This window comes from Triticum aestivum, chromosome 3B (assembly GCF_018294505.1).
Source record: "Triticum aestivum cultivar Chinese Spring chromosome 3B, IWGSC CS RefSeq v2.1, whole genome shotgun sequence".
NCBI lineage: Eukaryota > Viridiplantae > Streptophyta > Magnoliopsida > Poales > Poaceae > Triticum > Triticum aestivum.
The window spans coordinates 191,341,103-191,358,481 of NC_057801.1; the positions used below are offsets into that span (position 1 = coordinate 191,341,103).

Genomic DNA, 17,379 nt, shown 5'->3' on the forward strand with positions numbered 1-17,379 from the left:
GTGCTTCATCTTACACATTGATGGTGGCGGATCTCGACGGCATTGGTGCTGTGGAGACTCGGTGCCTGATGCGCGGAGATGGACTCGTGCAGGAGGAGGATGCTGTCTGGCGTCATGGGGGCGTCGATGGCAGAGTGACCAGACAAGGTAGAAGCCTCAATATGATCTGAAGACGGACATATGGAAGATGGCGGCAACGACACACGAGTGCGTCTGACCGGATTGTGCCCCAGACCCGGTATGTGGCTCGGCTGGGGCTTTTGAATATGTTTCGGCTTCCGGCTTTTGATGTTAGGCTTAGGTGAGTGGTTTGGGTAGTGGCCCAGCTAGCACCCCTTCATCATTTTGGATAGGAGTAGCGGCATGTGTTGCCAAGACGGTGGATTCAGGCACATTGTTGTAATACTTTGTAAGGTCCTCGAGAATAATCAATAAAGTGGCCGTATGCATCTCCCAGATGCAGAGGCCGGGGGTCATCCTCCTTTTCTAAAAAGAAAAGTGAACATAATATAATATGGTAATACTATATCTTCGCAAGTCTTTCATAAGTTTTGACAATGCAATTTTTATTTCTTAGACATCAATGTAGTCCAAGTGATGACTAAGTATATAACTCGGAGTTGAGAGCATCAGAATCATACATTTCTTAATGTTACCTATTATCAGAATGAATATGAAACTAAGAATGATAATCATGTCTCTCAACTGCTCATGCTTTTCAAAGAAGGATGAAATGACCCAGCATAAAAAGTAGGGAAAATTCGGCCCGTGCAATAACCATTCCGATATTCGATGACTACCACTAAAACTTCACGAATTTGGTCTGTGCTACTATCAAATAGGAAGAAATTAGCTACATTTCCCTGCGCACCATCTCTGTCTGGCGAGGCCTCGTTTTTTATCCTTTGACCCATTTTCTCTTCTATGGGACCTACCACTTGTCATCTCAACTACAACCAAGGGGAGATGTGTTTGACCATAGCTTGCACTATGTAGCCCACCTTTGATAGGGTGGGACATCGGCACCGCTCGACAGTGGCACAACCTATGCATGCAGGATCAAGCATTCAATTTTGGCGACCATCACATCTCCCAAAACGAGATTCCGGACGGCTATAACTACCGCCCGACCCTAACATTCTCCACATGTCGGTGTTTCATAACTTGGGGTGTCATGAGTGATGATGTATTTGTTAAGGGGGGTTTGCGAGCGACCAAGTGTTTTCCAGCTTCGAGCCCTCCGGGTGGAGGTAATTAAGACCCTACTCTTGCCTCTTGTGGTTCTATTCCTTGAGTGCTTGTTGGCAATTGAGAGGATCGTCAGAGAGATGTGTTTCTTGGGTTACAACCTCTCTGCTTGGCGGCAGAGAGGAGGAAGATGGTGGTAGGGGAAAACCTAGCTCTAGGATGGTCTAGAATGTGTTGGATCCCCGGAGAAGATCCCCAACTTGCCTTATATACTTGGTCAAGCTAGGATTACATGGCTCAGGTCAGCAGCCTTAGCACATCAGTGGGCCCATGCCCCTTGGGTCCCACTAGACCATGTCATGTGGTGCTATTCATCCCATTTCGTGTCTTGCACGTTGGTGCCTTCCTTGAGTTGTAGCTGGCCCCGAGAGTCAGGATCGATGCTTGGTCGAGGATAGGACGAGCCCATGCCCAGGCTGACCCGTCGGTGTGTGAAACCCTCATCAGTAGCCCCGAAGTGTCGTGCAACCGTCCCATCAGAGGGATTGCGCGAGAGTTGTCTGGTCCCATTACACCCGGCGGGAGCTGCCCGAGAAGGAACTTAAGCAGTTGGACAATGGAGGTAACATCCGTCAGAGGATCACGGTAAGAGATTCCCATGGTCTTTGTCCCTCCAATAGACGAGCCTTTGAAGGTGATGTGTGCATTGCTCGGATTCATGTCGGTTCGCTACGTAAGGCCATCATGCCACAGTTAGTGAGTTGTGGAACTGAGGCGCCGTAGGCATAGTTTGTCGTGCCACAGTCTCGATCTGTCATGTCCTAGTGCCTGTCGCTCTAGTATCATTCCTCATGCTTCCCTTGCCCAGAAGGGTCCACATAACTACAAAGAGCATCGCAAGTTCTTCTAGCACACCTCACTGGTGTCCAAGTCTTCTGGCGTTCTTGCTGCTTTGTTCATGGCGCTTTCCTCCATCGACCACCTCGTTCCCTCTCCCTCATATCTACCATCTTCATCGTCAGTGCCAGTCGTGCCATAGAGCAGCAAATCTTCCCATGGAGGAGGACCAGTCATGAATGTGGATGTGTTCGAGGAGGATAAGGAAGAGGACTAGACAGACCCATCCAAGATGGGGAACAAGGGAAAGTGGGGGAGGGGGGGGGGGGGGGGGGGGGGGGGGGGGGGGGGGATGGGCACCCTTGGCGGTCGTTGATGCTTGACAGATACGACCCGACAGGTACCCGAACACCTTGGCGAGGAGGAGGCGTGCCAGCGTAATCTCAGGCTAGTGGCACCAAGCAATGTCAAGATGGATGGGCATCCCGACGCCTTCTGTCATGACCATCAACCTAGCAATGTAAGAGTGATGTTATTCGTGCCCCTTCTCAACATTGGAAACTTCTCTGCGTTCCTTCTGTCAATTTGAGCAACACAATACAAGTTATGTATCACAAAAAATATACATTAGATTCTTCTTTCGAATATGAATTTAGCGGTATACTTTAGATACTTCTTTGCGTCCCTTCTGTCAATTTAACCAACACAATACGAGTTATGTATCACCAAAAATATACATTAGATACTTCTTTCGAATAAGAGTATATTTTATGAGAAATATAACCCATATTTCATTAGTCAAATTCACGATCTAGAGCGTTGATGACTTGTAAAATGTAAGAGGAGGAGTACGGTTTTGAATGTCAAACTTGTCAGGATTGTTTCAGTTTAGAGATAAAATATACACTTAGTAAATCATTAAGGGCGTCTCCGAGCCGACCCCCAAACTGCCCGCATACATCAGGACCGTGCTGTTCGGATGTGTTGTGCAGTCCAACACAGGCCTGTATCGGTCCACCGAGCGGTCCAGACGTGTTTTCCCCGCAAAACGGACACACTAGGAGGGCCTTTCCGGGTGTCCGAACCACTGCCACCCAGCGTCTGACGCCCTGACCCACCCAAAAACTCCATCCGCCTCTCCCGCGTCTTCCATTCTAATGCACGCGCCACTTCCCGCACGACATCAATGCCGGCCCAGAGCATGCAACAACCGTCATTGATGTCGCGATCTGACCGGACGGTACGGCGGCGCTGATTGATGTGAGCTCTCGGAAGCCACCACTTCAATGCGAACACAGCTTCCCGAGGAACCAACTCCGGCCGCTACACCGCATTAAAGCGACTGACCGGCCCTTTGCATGGCCTTGCCACGACTATTTAAGCCATGCTCCGGTGCCGTCCACATCACAATCTCTCCGCTCTTCCTCCTCATCCCCTGCACACCCCAATTCCTCCACTACTTTGGCGACGGGTAAGTCTTGGGCCTCGGTGCTGGCAGACGGCGGCTCCAGGACGGACTCCGGTGGATCCTGGCGGCGCCGCCCTCGAACTTCGGGGCCGTCGTCCTCATTGGCGAGCGGCTTCTCAACGAAGGCGGAGATCGTCATCTCCTCCGGCGACAAGGAGGACCAGCCGCCACAGCAGCAGTCCGCGTCGGCCGCGCTGGCCCAGGTGTACGCTGCCACAGAGGATGAGTACAAGCAGCAGATGGAGCTGATGCTCCATCACTCCGTCCTCCACCTGAATGCCCTGGTGGCGCACCGAGGACACTCCTCTCCATTAAGTCGGAGCCCTCATCCCCATTGCGGGCTCTGCCGTGCAACCGCGACGTCCAAATCGGACGCCGCGTGAAGGAGGAGCCCCTCTCGCCGCCGCCCTGCCACGTGAAGGAGGAGCGGATCTCTCCGCCGCCCAATGCGTGAAGGAGGAGCGCCGCTCGCGGCCGCCCGTGCCCAACGCGGGCGCCGCGGAGGCGCAATCGCCTTCACCACTACCTCGGCGGCGGCAACATCAGCGGCAACTCTTCATCCTCCCGGAGCGTCCTAATGGGGCAGGAGTATGCCGACAGGGAGCGGTGCCGGGGGGGGGGGGGGGGGGGCACAACGCGGCGCGCCAGTCAGAGTTCGCGGACTCTGATGTCCCGCCGCCACATATCATGGCGGACCCGAAGTTGGCGTACGCCTGGCTCCAGACCGCTCCGTGATGACGACAGAGACGAGCAAGCCCTGTCTCTGGTGCCTCGACGGGGTTATGGCCAAGTACGGCGAGGAGTGGTCTCTCAGCGATATCGCCGCCTCCTCCAAGGCCCGCCACCCTCTCCCCCTGCCCACGTCGTCGGTGTCCGGGGCCGCGCTACGCACGAGGTAGGAGAAAGCGGAGAGGATCATCGGCGAGCGCCAGGTGGCTGCCGGAAGCCCTGCCGTGACGCCGCCCCCTTCTACCGCCCAAAGTCCGACTCCGACGACTCTGACAACGGCTCCAACAGCGATGACGGAGGAGCCGCCAGCCAGCCCGACATGGTCTACGAGGTCACCGTCAAGTATACGTTAGTGTAGCGTTAGGTTGTTTTATGGTTTTTAGTTTACCAGATGAAATATCGTCCGATTTTATGTAAAAAAACATCCTAGTTTAAATAAACTTCGTCCGGTTTATATGAAATCACCGTGTTTGCATGAACTTCGTCCGTTTTTTCCATAGTGGTAGAAATGTATGCGGACAGTGTTGGATGGCGGTTTTCGGCATTAGAGTCCGTGGACCAGCCTCCCCGTCCGCGGACAGATGTCGAAGTAAATTTGCGGGCTAGTGTTGGAGATGCCCTAAATGAGGTACTGGTATGACCTGTTTATTCTCCTACATGTATGACTTCGACATTGCTCAGACTCCAGAGCACTTTTTTGACAGAAACCTTCAGCATATATAAGTGTTGGACATTATTTCAAAAAAAAAAAAGAGTTGGACATTGCTCATTCTAACAGGAAAGCCCGGTTTATAGGAAAAACTAGGCCGTCAGTAAACAAGAAAAGAAGGACAAAGAACAACACGAAAGTTCAACTTCATATCCTTGCCCTGAGCAAAAAAAAATTGTCAGCACTTTCTGGTGATGCTGGATGGATGGTTGCAATGAATCAAAGCAGTAAGGAGGGTCCATAAACTTACTTTCTCCTTATTCTATTTGAGCGATGTTGGAGGGTTTCAATGCACCAAAGCAGTAAGGGCCCATGGAACAAATATTTTCTCGTACTAACAAGTGCTCCCTAATCCCTCTTGTGATTATCTGAAACAATAATGATGTCGTAGTGGGAGAAAAGCATAATACTATGGGAAACCCTTCTAATACTATACGTGATCAACATTGGGATCGATATGATTACAAAACATAAAGTTAATGTTTCTCTTGTACAAAATAAAATAAAAGGTTGCTTCTGTAACGGATGAATAAGTACGGGATACACGATATATGGCTGGCCCAGGTCGGTTCAAATAAATATTTTCGATGACCTCGCAGTTTATGTAAGCTGATGAATTAAATGTTAACAAAATCTATAAAGTTCAATGTACCGTTATTCCTTCCGTGTCTTCCCCACATACAATTTTCAGTGATATATTTTTTGTATACTAGCAAAAGAGACCGTGCATTGCCACGAGAGAAAAAAAGACATACGCTCTTAGTCCAATAACCATGACTCAAGAATCTAATAAGTCTATGTCTTCTATTTCAACATGGCACCACATTTGTGTTGCCGGCGGTGGCCTCAGTATGCTCACACAACGAAAACACGTTTGAGTGTGGTTAGTCCTCTCAATCTGGTTATCGATATTTTCTTTCCTCTCAATCTGGTTTTAATGGGTGTTTATTTGCTTCGGATCGCCGACGGTACGAAAGAAAAAACTGACCATGGACTATAGATTAGGTTTGCACCCAAAATAATATTTTAGAAATATGTAACAACTAAAAATAACATCATATTTAGATTCTACATATTTTTTTAATCAAATTTCATATATAAATGTTAAAATCGGATTATGGTTTAGAAGATATAAATGGTTTTAAAAAGCATTAGTTTTAGATAACTGTGAATTGCTTAACCGAAAAATCAAGGGTTTTCTAGTAAAACACAGAAAAAACCAATTCGTCCGACTTAAATATGGACGGCGCTCCTTGTCGCGCCGCGCTGCCTCGCCAGGCTGGTGGCTCAGCCCCCCACGTGCGGGGTTCTGCCGCCGCCCCGCGATCGCCGCGGCCGCCGCCGACGCCCTCGAGCTCGTCTCGGGCGGATGGGCGCAAAGGTGCGGGTTTGGCTGGTAGGTCGGCGCGTCGCCGGCGCGTGCGAGCCTCGGGCGTGGCTAGCCGCTCTGACAGGGGGGGCGCCCGCTCCTCCTGGTGCCGCCCGGCGGCGGGGGACCGGCCGGCGACATCCCGTCCCCCCCCCCCCCCCCCGACTGCTCCTTCCGCTCGGTCGCCGTCGCTTCCGTTCGTGCGCGCCTCCCCCTTCAGGCCCTTCATTGCGGCTTTTGGATCGTCGAGCCTGCGATTCCTCTTGTCCCGTCGGGGCTCCGTGGCCATGGCTGCCTGCGCCGAAGCTCCGCCGGCGGCGGCGGCGGCGCTCGCCCTTGAGGGGGAAACCCTTCGGGCGCCTGTGCTGCCCCGCCTCCTGTGCCGGGCCAACAGTGTGCCTGGGCTCCTGGGCCCCGGCCCACCCCGGTTGCTTGGCCCTTCTGTTGGCCAGCTCCCCCCTGGGTCGTCCCCCTGTTGATTGGCCGATGGTGTGCCCTAGGCAAAGGGCGCCAGCCCCATCGATTTGGCTCCCCTGCGGCCTCCCGCGCCCCCCATCCCCGTCCCCGCCGCCTCCATTCGCCCCCGACCCTCATCCGGCTCGCGCCTCCCCTTCGCTGCCTCGTCCCCCGTCCGGCGCCCCCCGCCTCCCCCTCGCCCCTTCCGACCGGCGCCTCCCCGCCTCCCGCGTCTCCCCCTCCCCTGCCGCGGCTCGGCATGCCACGAGAGTGGGACGACGGGGTGGCTCGGTCCAAGCGCATGGCGGAGGATCGCCATGACAGCTCTCATCCATCTCCCAATGCCCTTCGGCATAAAGAGGAGCTTCGGCGGGAGCTCCGGGAGCTCCGGGAGGGTCGCCGCTCGCCTCCCCGCCAGGAGGGCCGGGGCCGCTCCCGTTCGCCTCGGACGTCCGCCTCAGGCGACTGGCGGGCGCGCCACCGATCCCCCTCCCCGCCCCCTCGCCGCGGGCATTCACCCTCCCCGCCCAGGACGTCGCGACCTGCCTCCCCCCGCACCCAAGCACCGCCGCCGGCCCCTGCCTCTCGCCGCTACGTGCCGCCCCACGCTGCTGTGCCTGCGGCCACAACCCCGGTTTCAGCCAAGAAGAAGAAGAAGAAGCGTAGGGGTGCCCGCGGCGCTCCACCCGTTCCTCCCTCGGCGGCCTCAGGTTCTTCCATCATGGCCGGGCCCGTCTCCGGCCTCCCTCGCCCCCCTGCTTCAATTGCGGGGTGGGGAGACACTCGCAAGTCAACTGTGTCAATCCCCAATGCTGCTACCTATGCAAGGATCCGGGCCACCCCGCCCTTCTGTGCCCGGATAGACCGGTGATGTCGGGGCTCATGATGTACGGCCACGGTATCGAGGGGCTGGGCTTCTTCCACCTCGAGGTCCCCGACATACCGCCTCCCTTGCCCACCCTCCAGGCGGTCGTCACCGTGGTCGATGGGGTGGCATCCCCGGAGATGATTGAGGCTGAGCTCAACCACCTCTAACGTCGCTAGTGGGACTAGGTGGTCACCCCCACTGCTGGTCACATCTTCACCGTCGTATTCCCCGACTCCGTCAGCTACGGCTACGCGACGCGCAGTGGCCGGATCAGGCTCGCTCTCAACCAGCTAGTTGTCGTGCCCCACTTCCCCCACGGTGAGCGCGCGAGTTTTCTAACAACACAAATTTTGCCGCAATCAATGCGATTGATCATTGTGGATATCTTTCCTAAAATACACGTCCGGTCCATCGAGAATCGCCTGAGCATCGCCGCCCATTCGGATAGATGCTCTAAATTCCTGCCGAAGTCATCTTCAGGGCTGCAATGGGATGAGATCGACGCTCGTACATGGATTTACTTTGCCCTTTTTCTAGGCTCCAAGGCGTAAATTTCATAAACTTGGACTCGGAGATGGCCTGTGCTAGCGTTACTCAGAGAAAATGAATGGCATCTCCCCGTAGAATCAGTGCATGCGCTAGCATCATCACTCGGGTTTTCATGGCACGTCCACACTTGGACCACTAATCAATCTCCCCCAGGAGACATACGAGTGCCACCAAGTTTGTCCTCGCAGTCAACATACCCCAGTCAGTCGGGAAACACCTAGTTCAGAATCCATCGTGGTTTGTTCTGGTCGTGATTAGTTGAAGCTTGATGACGGACCCTGAGTGCTTTCGCAGTGCTCGGTCCAAATCGAGTCTTTAGCAAATTTGCCATGCAAAACCTCAACCGATTTGGGGGATAGTGATGTGGTTACCTACTACAGGTAGGGTCACAAAGCATGACTTCCTAGGGCCCCACATCAACATTCATTAAGGCTCATGGTCCCCGGATGCATTCAGCTGCATTTCAAAATATATTTCATTCAGACCGTGACAACTCACTCGGACGATCGGCCATCCACTCGGCTGCACTTCAACCACTTGGACAAAGAATGCCAATGACTAGTGTAGGATCTGAAGCGTCCAACGCGACATATCTTCATGTGTTACTGGTCATCATAGCTCCTATTACCAATAGTAATGCCTGTAATTAACATCATCAACCCTCTCTTTGTAATGTAGACATAATGGGGTTTGGCGCACTCCATATAAGCCACCCTATAACACGGGGGTTGGCAATCCATTGTAATCATCCAGGCATAAAGAAAATAACTCCATTAGCTCGAGACATAGGGTCTTTACCTCTTCCGAGAGGGTCCTGAACTCGTAAAATCTCTCGTGTCACACCTGTGTAGCTAGACCAAGCTCCTTCATCCTACCCCTCTCTTACTGTCACATTCATTCTCACGACAGTTCCCTTGCACTATCTCCTCTATCCACGGCTTGTGTGTGATGTCCTGACATTCAACACCTTGAGGACAACATGGCCGATAAATTGAAGGAATGGAGTGGAAATTATCACACTATGGCTTGGTAAAGTCGGTGTCACCTCGCTAACAATATGCTATCTCACACCCATGGATGTGTTCTATGAAGTGTTGAATTATAGGCAACCTTCGTCTGTCCTATTCTTGGCTAGCTTGTGATAATATTTCGGATGGCAAGTGCAAGGTGAGTCGGGTCATGGTTTGTCACCCAGGGAGTTTGGCTACCTTGGCACCCTGAACTTAGTCAAGCCCGCTTCTGCACTTTGGATCCGGTACCTTTGGTTAGAATGGATAATGCCCCCGGGACATTGATGGGACTGGGCAACCCCTATAACGAGAGGATAGAGTCCTTATTGGAGCCACTACTATGGTCACCATAAGCAACATGGAGAAGGCTCAATTAGATCTTGTTGTGGCTCGAAGGATTGAGGCCAGAGGACAATGCCCCCAATTTTTTGACTTGCCCCCTAAGAAGGAAAATGTAAGAGATGCCTTGGAGAACAATAAGTGGGTCGATTGCACTGGCATTAGTCATGGTATCATCGTGGAGCATATTCATGAGTTATACCCCCTCTAAGAGAGATTGAGTAGTGTCCAGCTGCAGCATATGACTCTCAGGATTTCTTCAAATGGAAAATCACCTCATGCAGTTCTTACTCCTCCACATCGTCCCATGCCCTCCAATTCATTGGCTTCATTGGTTCTGGCCTGCGTCCCCATGGTATGGAAGATATATATGGGCTTCACCTAAATGTAAATTCTTCGTGGTGTTGGCCCTTTCGGACCACCATTAGTTGACCTAACTGTGGCTCTTGCCAGCTGTGCAAGCAAGAGCAAGAATGGGTGTGGCATCTCCTCTTCCAATGTATACACGCTGTCAAGATTTCGAGTACAACCCTTTCCTGGCTTGGTTTGCATGATATTCATCTAGAGTCTTGGTCCACTAACGCTAGCGTTAAAGATTAGCGGACGAACCTTGTATGCCCCTCCAGAGCAATTCGTCGAGTTCTTGAGACCCTTGGCATGCTTATCTCAATGCATGTTAGGAACGACATAAATGATAGGGTCGCTCGTCAGGTCGAGAGCCCACACTTGATCATTGTCTCCAAGATTAAAGATGAAACAATGAATTGGCGGAGGCGGATGCAAAATGAATATTCTCATCTTGGGAGAGTAGTCACTTTGTGTGCTTTTATTCTTCGAATTGTATGGGATGTAAGCCCTGGCTCAATGGTAGACAACACTATGGTTGATGTCAGCCAGGGTTCGACGTCCCACTCTTGGAGTTTTCTCCTATAAAGCGAAGCGGGGGTGGCTTCTAATTCCCCTCCCCGTCTCTTTTTTTATTCTTCGAATTGTATAGGTTTTTCGCCAACAAAATTTTAAGTTCCATGCACGGTCATTCACCTTCTTAATCAATGTAAAGTCAAAGCTTTTGCCGCTGTCTCAAAAAAGAAGTACTCATTGTTTGTGAGCATTGTGTAACCATGAGTATAATTTTAGCCAACCGTATTGCAAAGGGCGGTTAAGGTTCCTGCAGGCGCGGTTTTCGTTTTTGGTCGCCTGCTAGTGGAGACCCAAATATATCAGTCCTATAGCAATTTCTTTTGACCAAGACCAAACGAATGGTCACCATGTAGGTTTTGATCTGCTGTTGGAGCCGTTTTTTTGACCTAAAAGATAAATTTTTCGTCAGGGCTATGTTTTTTTTGCCTGCTGTTGGAGATGGTCCAGTCGTAAGTTGCAAAGGAAATGTGCTATACATACTTTATTTTACTTGCAAAAAGGCATGAGGCATGACTAAGTCTGCGATAAGTCAAACTCGATAATATAGTTTGTACATCGTGTTTGGTTGGGGGTAATTAGAGCTAGGAAATGGGAATTGAAGGAGTGCGAGACTTTAAATCTATTGTTTGGTTGGAGGGATTGTGAATTCATAAGAAAATAGTTATGGGACTTGAGACTCCAACTCCCATCGTTTTATTAACAGGGGAGGGGGTGGGAGTTGGGAGGGAATTGTTTTAGTGAGTCAATCTTAGCCGTTCATCATAACTTATTTTAACTTCCTTTGTCTAGGCCCTCATCAATTCCCACGAACCAAACAAGGGAATACAATTTGTCCTTAATTCTCACACATAATTCCTACCATGCACCAAACAGAGGATTGAGAATAAAACGACTCATCCCATGTCTAATCTCAATACAGCTCCCTAGTCTAAACCCTCATTCCTCTTCCCAAATATTGCCAAGCACGCTGGTAAAGAATGTTTGCGCGAGATTGTAGTGATATGTAATTACCTTTTTACAGATGGAGTGGTGGATTATATTCTATAGAATACAATCAATTCACCTCTCATAGGGTGTCCACGTTGGGTACAGCGAGCACTTGCAACTCTCTCATCCATTATCTCTTTTGTAAAGCGCGACAATTTACTTAAGATTTTATAACTAATGATGCTTTCATTATCATGGAAGCTAGGTTCTCACAATGCACACATTGATCGATGATGTATGTACCGAACTCCACACTAGGAATCTTCCTGTCATACACCCTGTGGGGAACATAGCGAGTTTTTTTTTCGTTTACCAGGTGTCCTTGTATATAGTCTTTATTAAGGCAAAGTTTAAAGTTTTTTAGATATAGTTTACTATTTGCATTCTCTAAGAAGATAGATTTTAGTATTTGGGGATGCAATGATGCCTATACCTTGCTGATTCGACAGCTCGCCACATCGAAGATCCTTTTGAGCCAGGAGTTTCATCATACAAAACGATGATTAAACTTGTCATATTTTGCACTCGACAAGATCAAGAGTGATTATCGAGATATACACACACACGGGACTCGCCTGATGTTGTGTTTGGTAGAGCGTATCTGAGATCCACTAGCACATCACACTCAGGTGTACCTTTGTGTCAACGAATGAACGTTTCAGGTTAGTTTCCGATGCTTTCTGTATTATTTGAGTTCAGAAGTTGGTACGTGCTTGTTTTCTTTCAGTATTGGCTAGCATCAGTTCGGTGAGCATGAAATTTTACTTTTAACAGAGGAAACAAAAGGATTGCGTTCTCTTTTGATTTTTTTTGACCCGCAAACCATAGAACAATAGTTCTACGGTAATTTTTCATTAATCAATAAAAGGTATATTACACGGGAAGGAGAAAAAGGAACAAAATAAAGAAAGGCCTGCAGTAGTATTTGATACTCAAGTACTCCCTCCGTTTCTAAATATAAATCTTTTTAGATATTTCAATACGAACTACAACAGATGTATATAGACCTACTTTAAAGTGTAGATTCGCTTATTTTGCTCCGTATGTAGTCTATATTAAATCTCTAAAAAACTTATACTCCCTTCGTCCCAAAATTCTTGTCTTAGATTTGTCTATACAGATGTATCAAGTTATGTTTTAGTATTAGATGCATCCGTATCTAGACGAATCTAAGACAAGAATTTTGGGATGCAGGGAGTGTTTAGGAACGGAGGGAGTAGTATTTGATAGCAAAAGGACCGCACTTTGTTTTGAAGCTACCACCCGTGGTTAATCCTTATCCAACGATAGAAATAAGAGCCATTTTAATCCGGACGAATATTCCCCAGTAAACTCGCATAGAATAAGAGGGTGCACATATCCAGCAACAGACTCAAACAGCTAGCCGCAACGACCATAGATCTATCTGACCAGAGTTTGTTTGAGAATTCCCGGCCAAATAAGTTGGGATAAAGCACTGGTTAGAACAAAAAAAAATTTAGGTGTTTTTATCTCTCGTACGTCTACACGAAGTTGTTTGCACGCGAGCACTCAAACACAGGTTCCATTGTAGATCGATCGCATCGCCCGGCGAACACCACAAGTACCAACACAAGCATGCGTGCGGCCGGGTAGTCGAGGCTGGCACGGTCCGACCGAGACCCCCAGACCAACCACTAACCGACCACGCAAAAAACAAACAAACAAATCGAATATAAACTATGACTACGGGTTCTTCGATTGCCTCCTGTCCGGTGCCTTCTCCCTCCCCCGATCCTCCTCTCCTAGCGGTCCGCCCGCAAGCTCAGCTCCTCCTCTTAGCCCACCGGCCGCATGCTAGCTCCTCCTAGTCTCGTGCTGCTCCACGAGTTAAGGATCAACCCATACACAACAAGTGCTACTAGTTAGTTATCCGAAAACCAGACCCCAGATCTCCAACCTCTGCGGACAGCCAGATACCCCCCAGGCGATGCATCTAACACAGACCCAGACCCTGGTGAGGTGACGACTGCTAGCTAGCGGGCAGCTCGATCGAGCCGGCAGTTAAGGTTCTACCTACATGCATGCATATCCACAAGCAATATTCCAATCCAAGATCGAAATGCCGCTGAACACAGCCACCACTCCCTACTTCTAGGGACGGGAAACCAGCCGAGAGGAGGAGATACTAGTCGTATACCCACTAGATTCCATCTTCTCTGCTATTTTTGGAACAACAGTTCCGCTAGCCTCCTCCTCCACCGCTCCATCACATCCGATACCCCATGCTTCGCGGGATGAGAAATAGAGCTACGCCACAGATATGTGACTGCTTATATACCTCAACCTCTTCCTCGATCGACCACAGTGGATAGCAAATAGTGTCTGCAGCTGACGCCCGCTGCCGCTTCATCCACGACGTCATGGACTGCTTTGCGGAGGCTGAAGGAAAGAGGTCGCATGACCCGTTGTACTGCAACCCCCACTCGCCACCGGCTACCGGCTTCCCTGTCGACAACATCCCCGTGCCGGTCGTCATCGTTGGTGCAGGGCCGGCAGGGCTGGGGATGGCCGCACTGCTCGGCGAGGCTGGAGTTCCATACAAGCTGCTCGAGCGGTGTAGCTGCATCGGCTCACTCTGGAGGCACCGCACCTACGACAGGTTATGTTTGCATCTCCCCAAACAATTCTGTGAGCTCCCACTCATGCCATTCCCGAAAAGCTTCCCCACGTACCCGGCAAGGGACCAGTTTCTGGAGTACCTCGAGTCCTATGCAAGGAGGTTCAACATCGAGCCACAGTTCCGCCAGGCCGTCGTCAGCGCCGAATTCAATGGAGACTTTTGGTGGATTCGCACAAAGGAGGTCACCTCACTACCAATGGTCGGTGAGCAGGCCACGCACAGCGGCAAAACAACTTTGTACCGCTGTAAGTGGCTTGTTGTTGCCACCGGAGAGAATGCCGAGCCAGCGGTGCCAGAGATCGAGGGCACTGGAAGGTTCAAAGGGCAGCTCATGCACTCCTGCGAGTACCGTAGCGGTGCAGGGTATGCTGGAAAACAAGTGCTTGTCGTCGGGTGTGGAAATTCTGGGATGGAAGTGTCTCTGGACCTCGCCAACCACAATGCAACAACTTCTATGGTTGTTCGTGGCACGGTGAGTCTAATTTATTTTTTCTTTCGAATTGATCGAACATTTCTATCTTCTACTATATTTTTCAATGTACGATGTGTTTTCTATTTAACAAAACACACCACTTTAGAAATTAATGAGGTAATTCTTTTCTATGCACATCACCGTGTATAATTAAACATTTTTTATGATATGTTATTTGTCAATTACGCATTCCTTCCATTATGATGTACTTATTAATTTTATGTAATTCATCATGTAACTTCTTTCCATACAAATCATCACATATGTGTTTTAATTCTAGGGAATTCATGATGTAATTGTTTTGCCACATTTTTTTTCCAATCAGATCATACTTTTTATCTTAAAAAAATTATCATGTAATTTTGCCGAGGAAAATCACCACATAATTGACATGATTTTTCTCGGTAAAATGTTTCATTAATTTGTTACTTTATTATTTAGTCAGTACATATTAACCAATGCTAGCACCGCATGTTTCATTTCAAACACCATTATATTTATGATGTTATATTATCAATATATTAGATAATGTTTTTTAATTTAATGTGGCCACGAGGCAAAGGCATACTATTCATCTCCGGCCAATTTCCACACATCTAAGTAAAATGATAACAACAAAAGTCGCAGACTCCTATTTGTGTGGGGCCCATGGCTAACTTTACTTGTTTTTTTTGGTTGCCTCTTTACAAAACAAAAATGAGGGTCACGTATTTCCTTTTTTCGTGCTAGTTCATAGTACTGTGCTTAATTTATAATTAAGCATATCTTTAACAATATGTAATAGTAATTGATGTATGACTAATGTTTTTTTTTTGGTTTTTAGATGCATGTTCTGCCTAGGGAGATGCTAGGGCACTCCACTTTTGGGATCTCTTTGTGGCTTCTCAGGTGGTTCTCTGTACGGGCTGTGGATCGGTTTCTCCTTATGATGGCACGCTTCATTATGGGCGACACAACCAACATTGGTATTACTCGGCCAAGCCTTGGCCCAATGGAGCTTAAGGGCGTTTATGGTAAAACGCCAGTTCTCGATGTCGGAACCATAGCAAAGATTAAGTCTGGAAGTATTCATGTAATTTTTATATTTTGTTATTACATATCTTAAATTTGATTACCTTGTTATATAATCTCTTTAGTAACAAAGTTTTTCTTGGATAATGCAGGTTCTTCCGGGAGTGCGTTGTTTTCATGAGCATGGTGTGGAGTTTATTGACGGAAGAACCGAGAACTTTGATGTTGTTATTCTTGCCACAGGTTACAAAAGCAATGTACCTTACTGGTTAAAGGTATAAATATACACTATCCAACCAACAATATTGTTACAATCGCATGCAAGTAAAGCATATTCAACATGTTAAACCTTCTATGTGCAGGAGAAAACTTTTTTCTCGGAGAAAGATGGTTTTCCAAGAAAGTCAAAAGAGTGGAAAGGAAAAAATGGTCTCTATGCTGTTGGCTTCTCGAGGGGTGGACTTTTAGCGGTGTATAATGATGCAACCAGGATCTCAGAGGATATTGTTCAACAATGGCGTGATATGTGTATGGAAGATGTGAGAGAAACTTCATCCAATCGAAGAGCAGCGTGTCCTATTTGATCAAATTATTTCGCGTACTAGTCAGTCTAGTATATAGGCATGCTAGATCAGTAGATGCATATATATATATATATATATATATATATATATATATATATATATATATATATATATATATATATATATATATATATATATATATATATATATAGATCAGGCTAGCACGCTTCAATTTTTTCCCCGCTCACACTTGTACACTCATAGAATAGTTTATTTGTTCGTAGTTTTTAAATTATTTTGAGGAAATCATAAATTCATTTGATTTTTTTTCTATTTTTGTATTAGATTTAATTGTAAGAAAAAAGATACCTCTCGTGGTATTTTATAAACATGCAATATATCTTCCTTTTTTGAAGTGTTGTGACTTTATTTGTCTTATTTATGTTTAGAATTATTTAAACATTTGAGAAATATTCATATGTACTCATATATTTTTATTAATTAAAACTAGGATCATGAAATTTTACTTATTAATATGTTAAAATCTTTAAATGATCATTTGCAGTATTGAATATGAGTAAATGAGCGCGCACACGCACTTGTGTGATGCACCTTTCTTAATATATAGTTATACATATACAGATCAGTATAGAATGTTCGAGTAGTAGCTGATATTTTCTATAGGGACCATTTATGTTCAGGTAACCACTTTACTCATTTTTTAAGGTGGGCAATTCCATCTGCTAATTTTGTAATCAATGAGAATTGGGTAGATTTACATTTATGAATTAAGTGCAACTCGGTAAGTTTGCAGTAACCATTTCTTTAAAAGTACCAATTATGTTTCCATTACATTTTTCATATCCACTTCACCCCTCACACGGTAACACCTTCATTTTCCCACTACGTAGTGGAATCAGAGAGCACTGGAGCTTGGAGGGGTGTGTGAGTTAGGCTAGTGATCTATTGTAAGATGTAGAGTGTTCCATTCAACTGAAGTGACCCACAGATGAATCCAGTCTCATCTGCTCCTCATGAATAGTATATTTAAATAAAATGACAAAAAAATATAAAAGTACATGAAATATTTTGGCATCCAAGATGCTTGAGTTTGGAAGGGCATGCAAAATTTCGTGGTGAAATGACATTCGAGGAGCCCCGCACAAGAAAAAATGGGTCTCCAAAATGCCTTTCGAAAAGTTTCTTTGAGAGTTGAAATTTTTGTGTGTAGAGCTCCCTGAATTTTATTTCACTATGAAATTTTGGCATGCTCCTTGTAAACTCGGGCCCCCAGTGTTGAT

General features: G+C 47.6%; 1 protein-coding gene across 1 annotated transcript; it reads left to right on the top strand.

The window, feature by feature from the left end:
• The first annotated feature begins 13,378 nt into the window (after nt 1–13,378).
• On the top strand, nt 13,379–16,209 carry LOC123065202 (indole-3-pyruvate monooxygenase YUCCA4). The gene is made up of 4 exons (XM_044488551.1): nt 13,379–14,543; nt 15,367–15,615; nt 15,707–15,829; nt 15,917–16,209. Exons 1-4 carry the CDS (start codon nt 13,812–13,814, stop codon nt 16,136–16,138), a joined length of 1,326 nt encoding a protein of 441 aa, XP_044344486.1. The 5' UTR covers nt 13,379–13,811; the 3' UTR covers nt 16,139–16,209.
• The last annotated feature ends 1,170 nt before the right edge of the window (nt 16,210–17,379 follow it).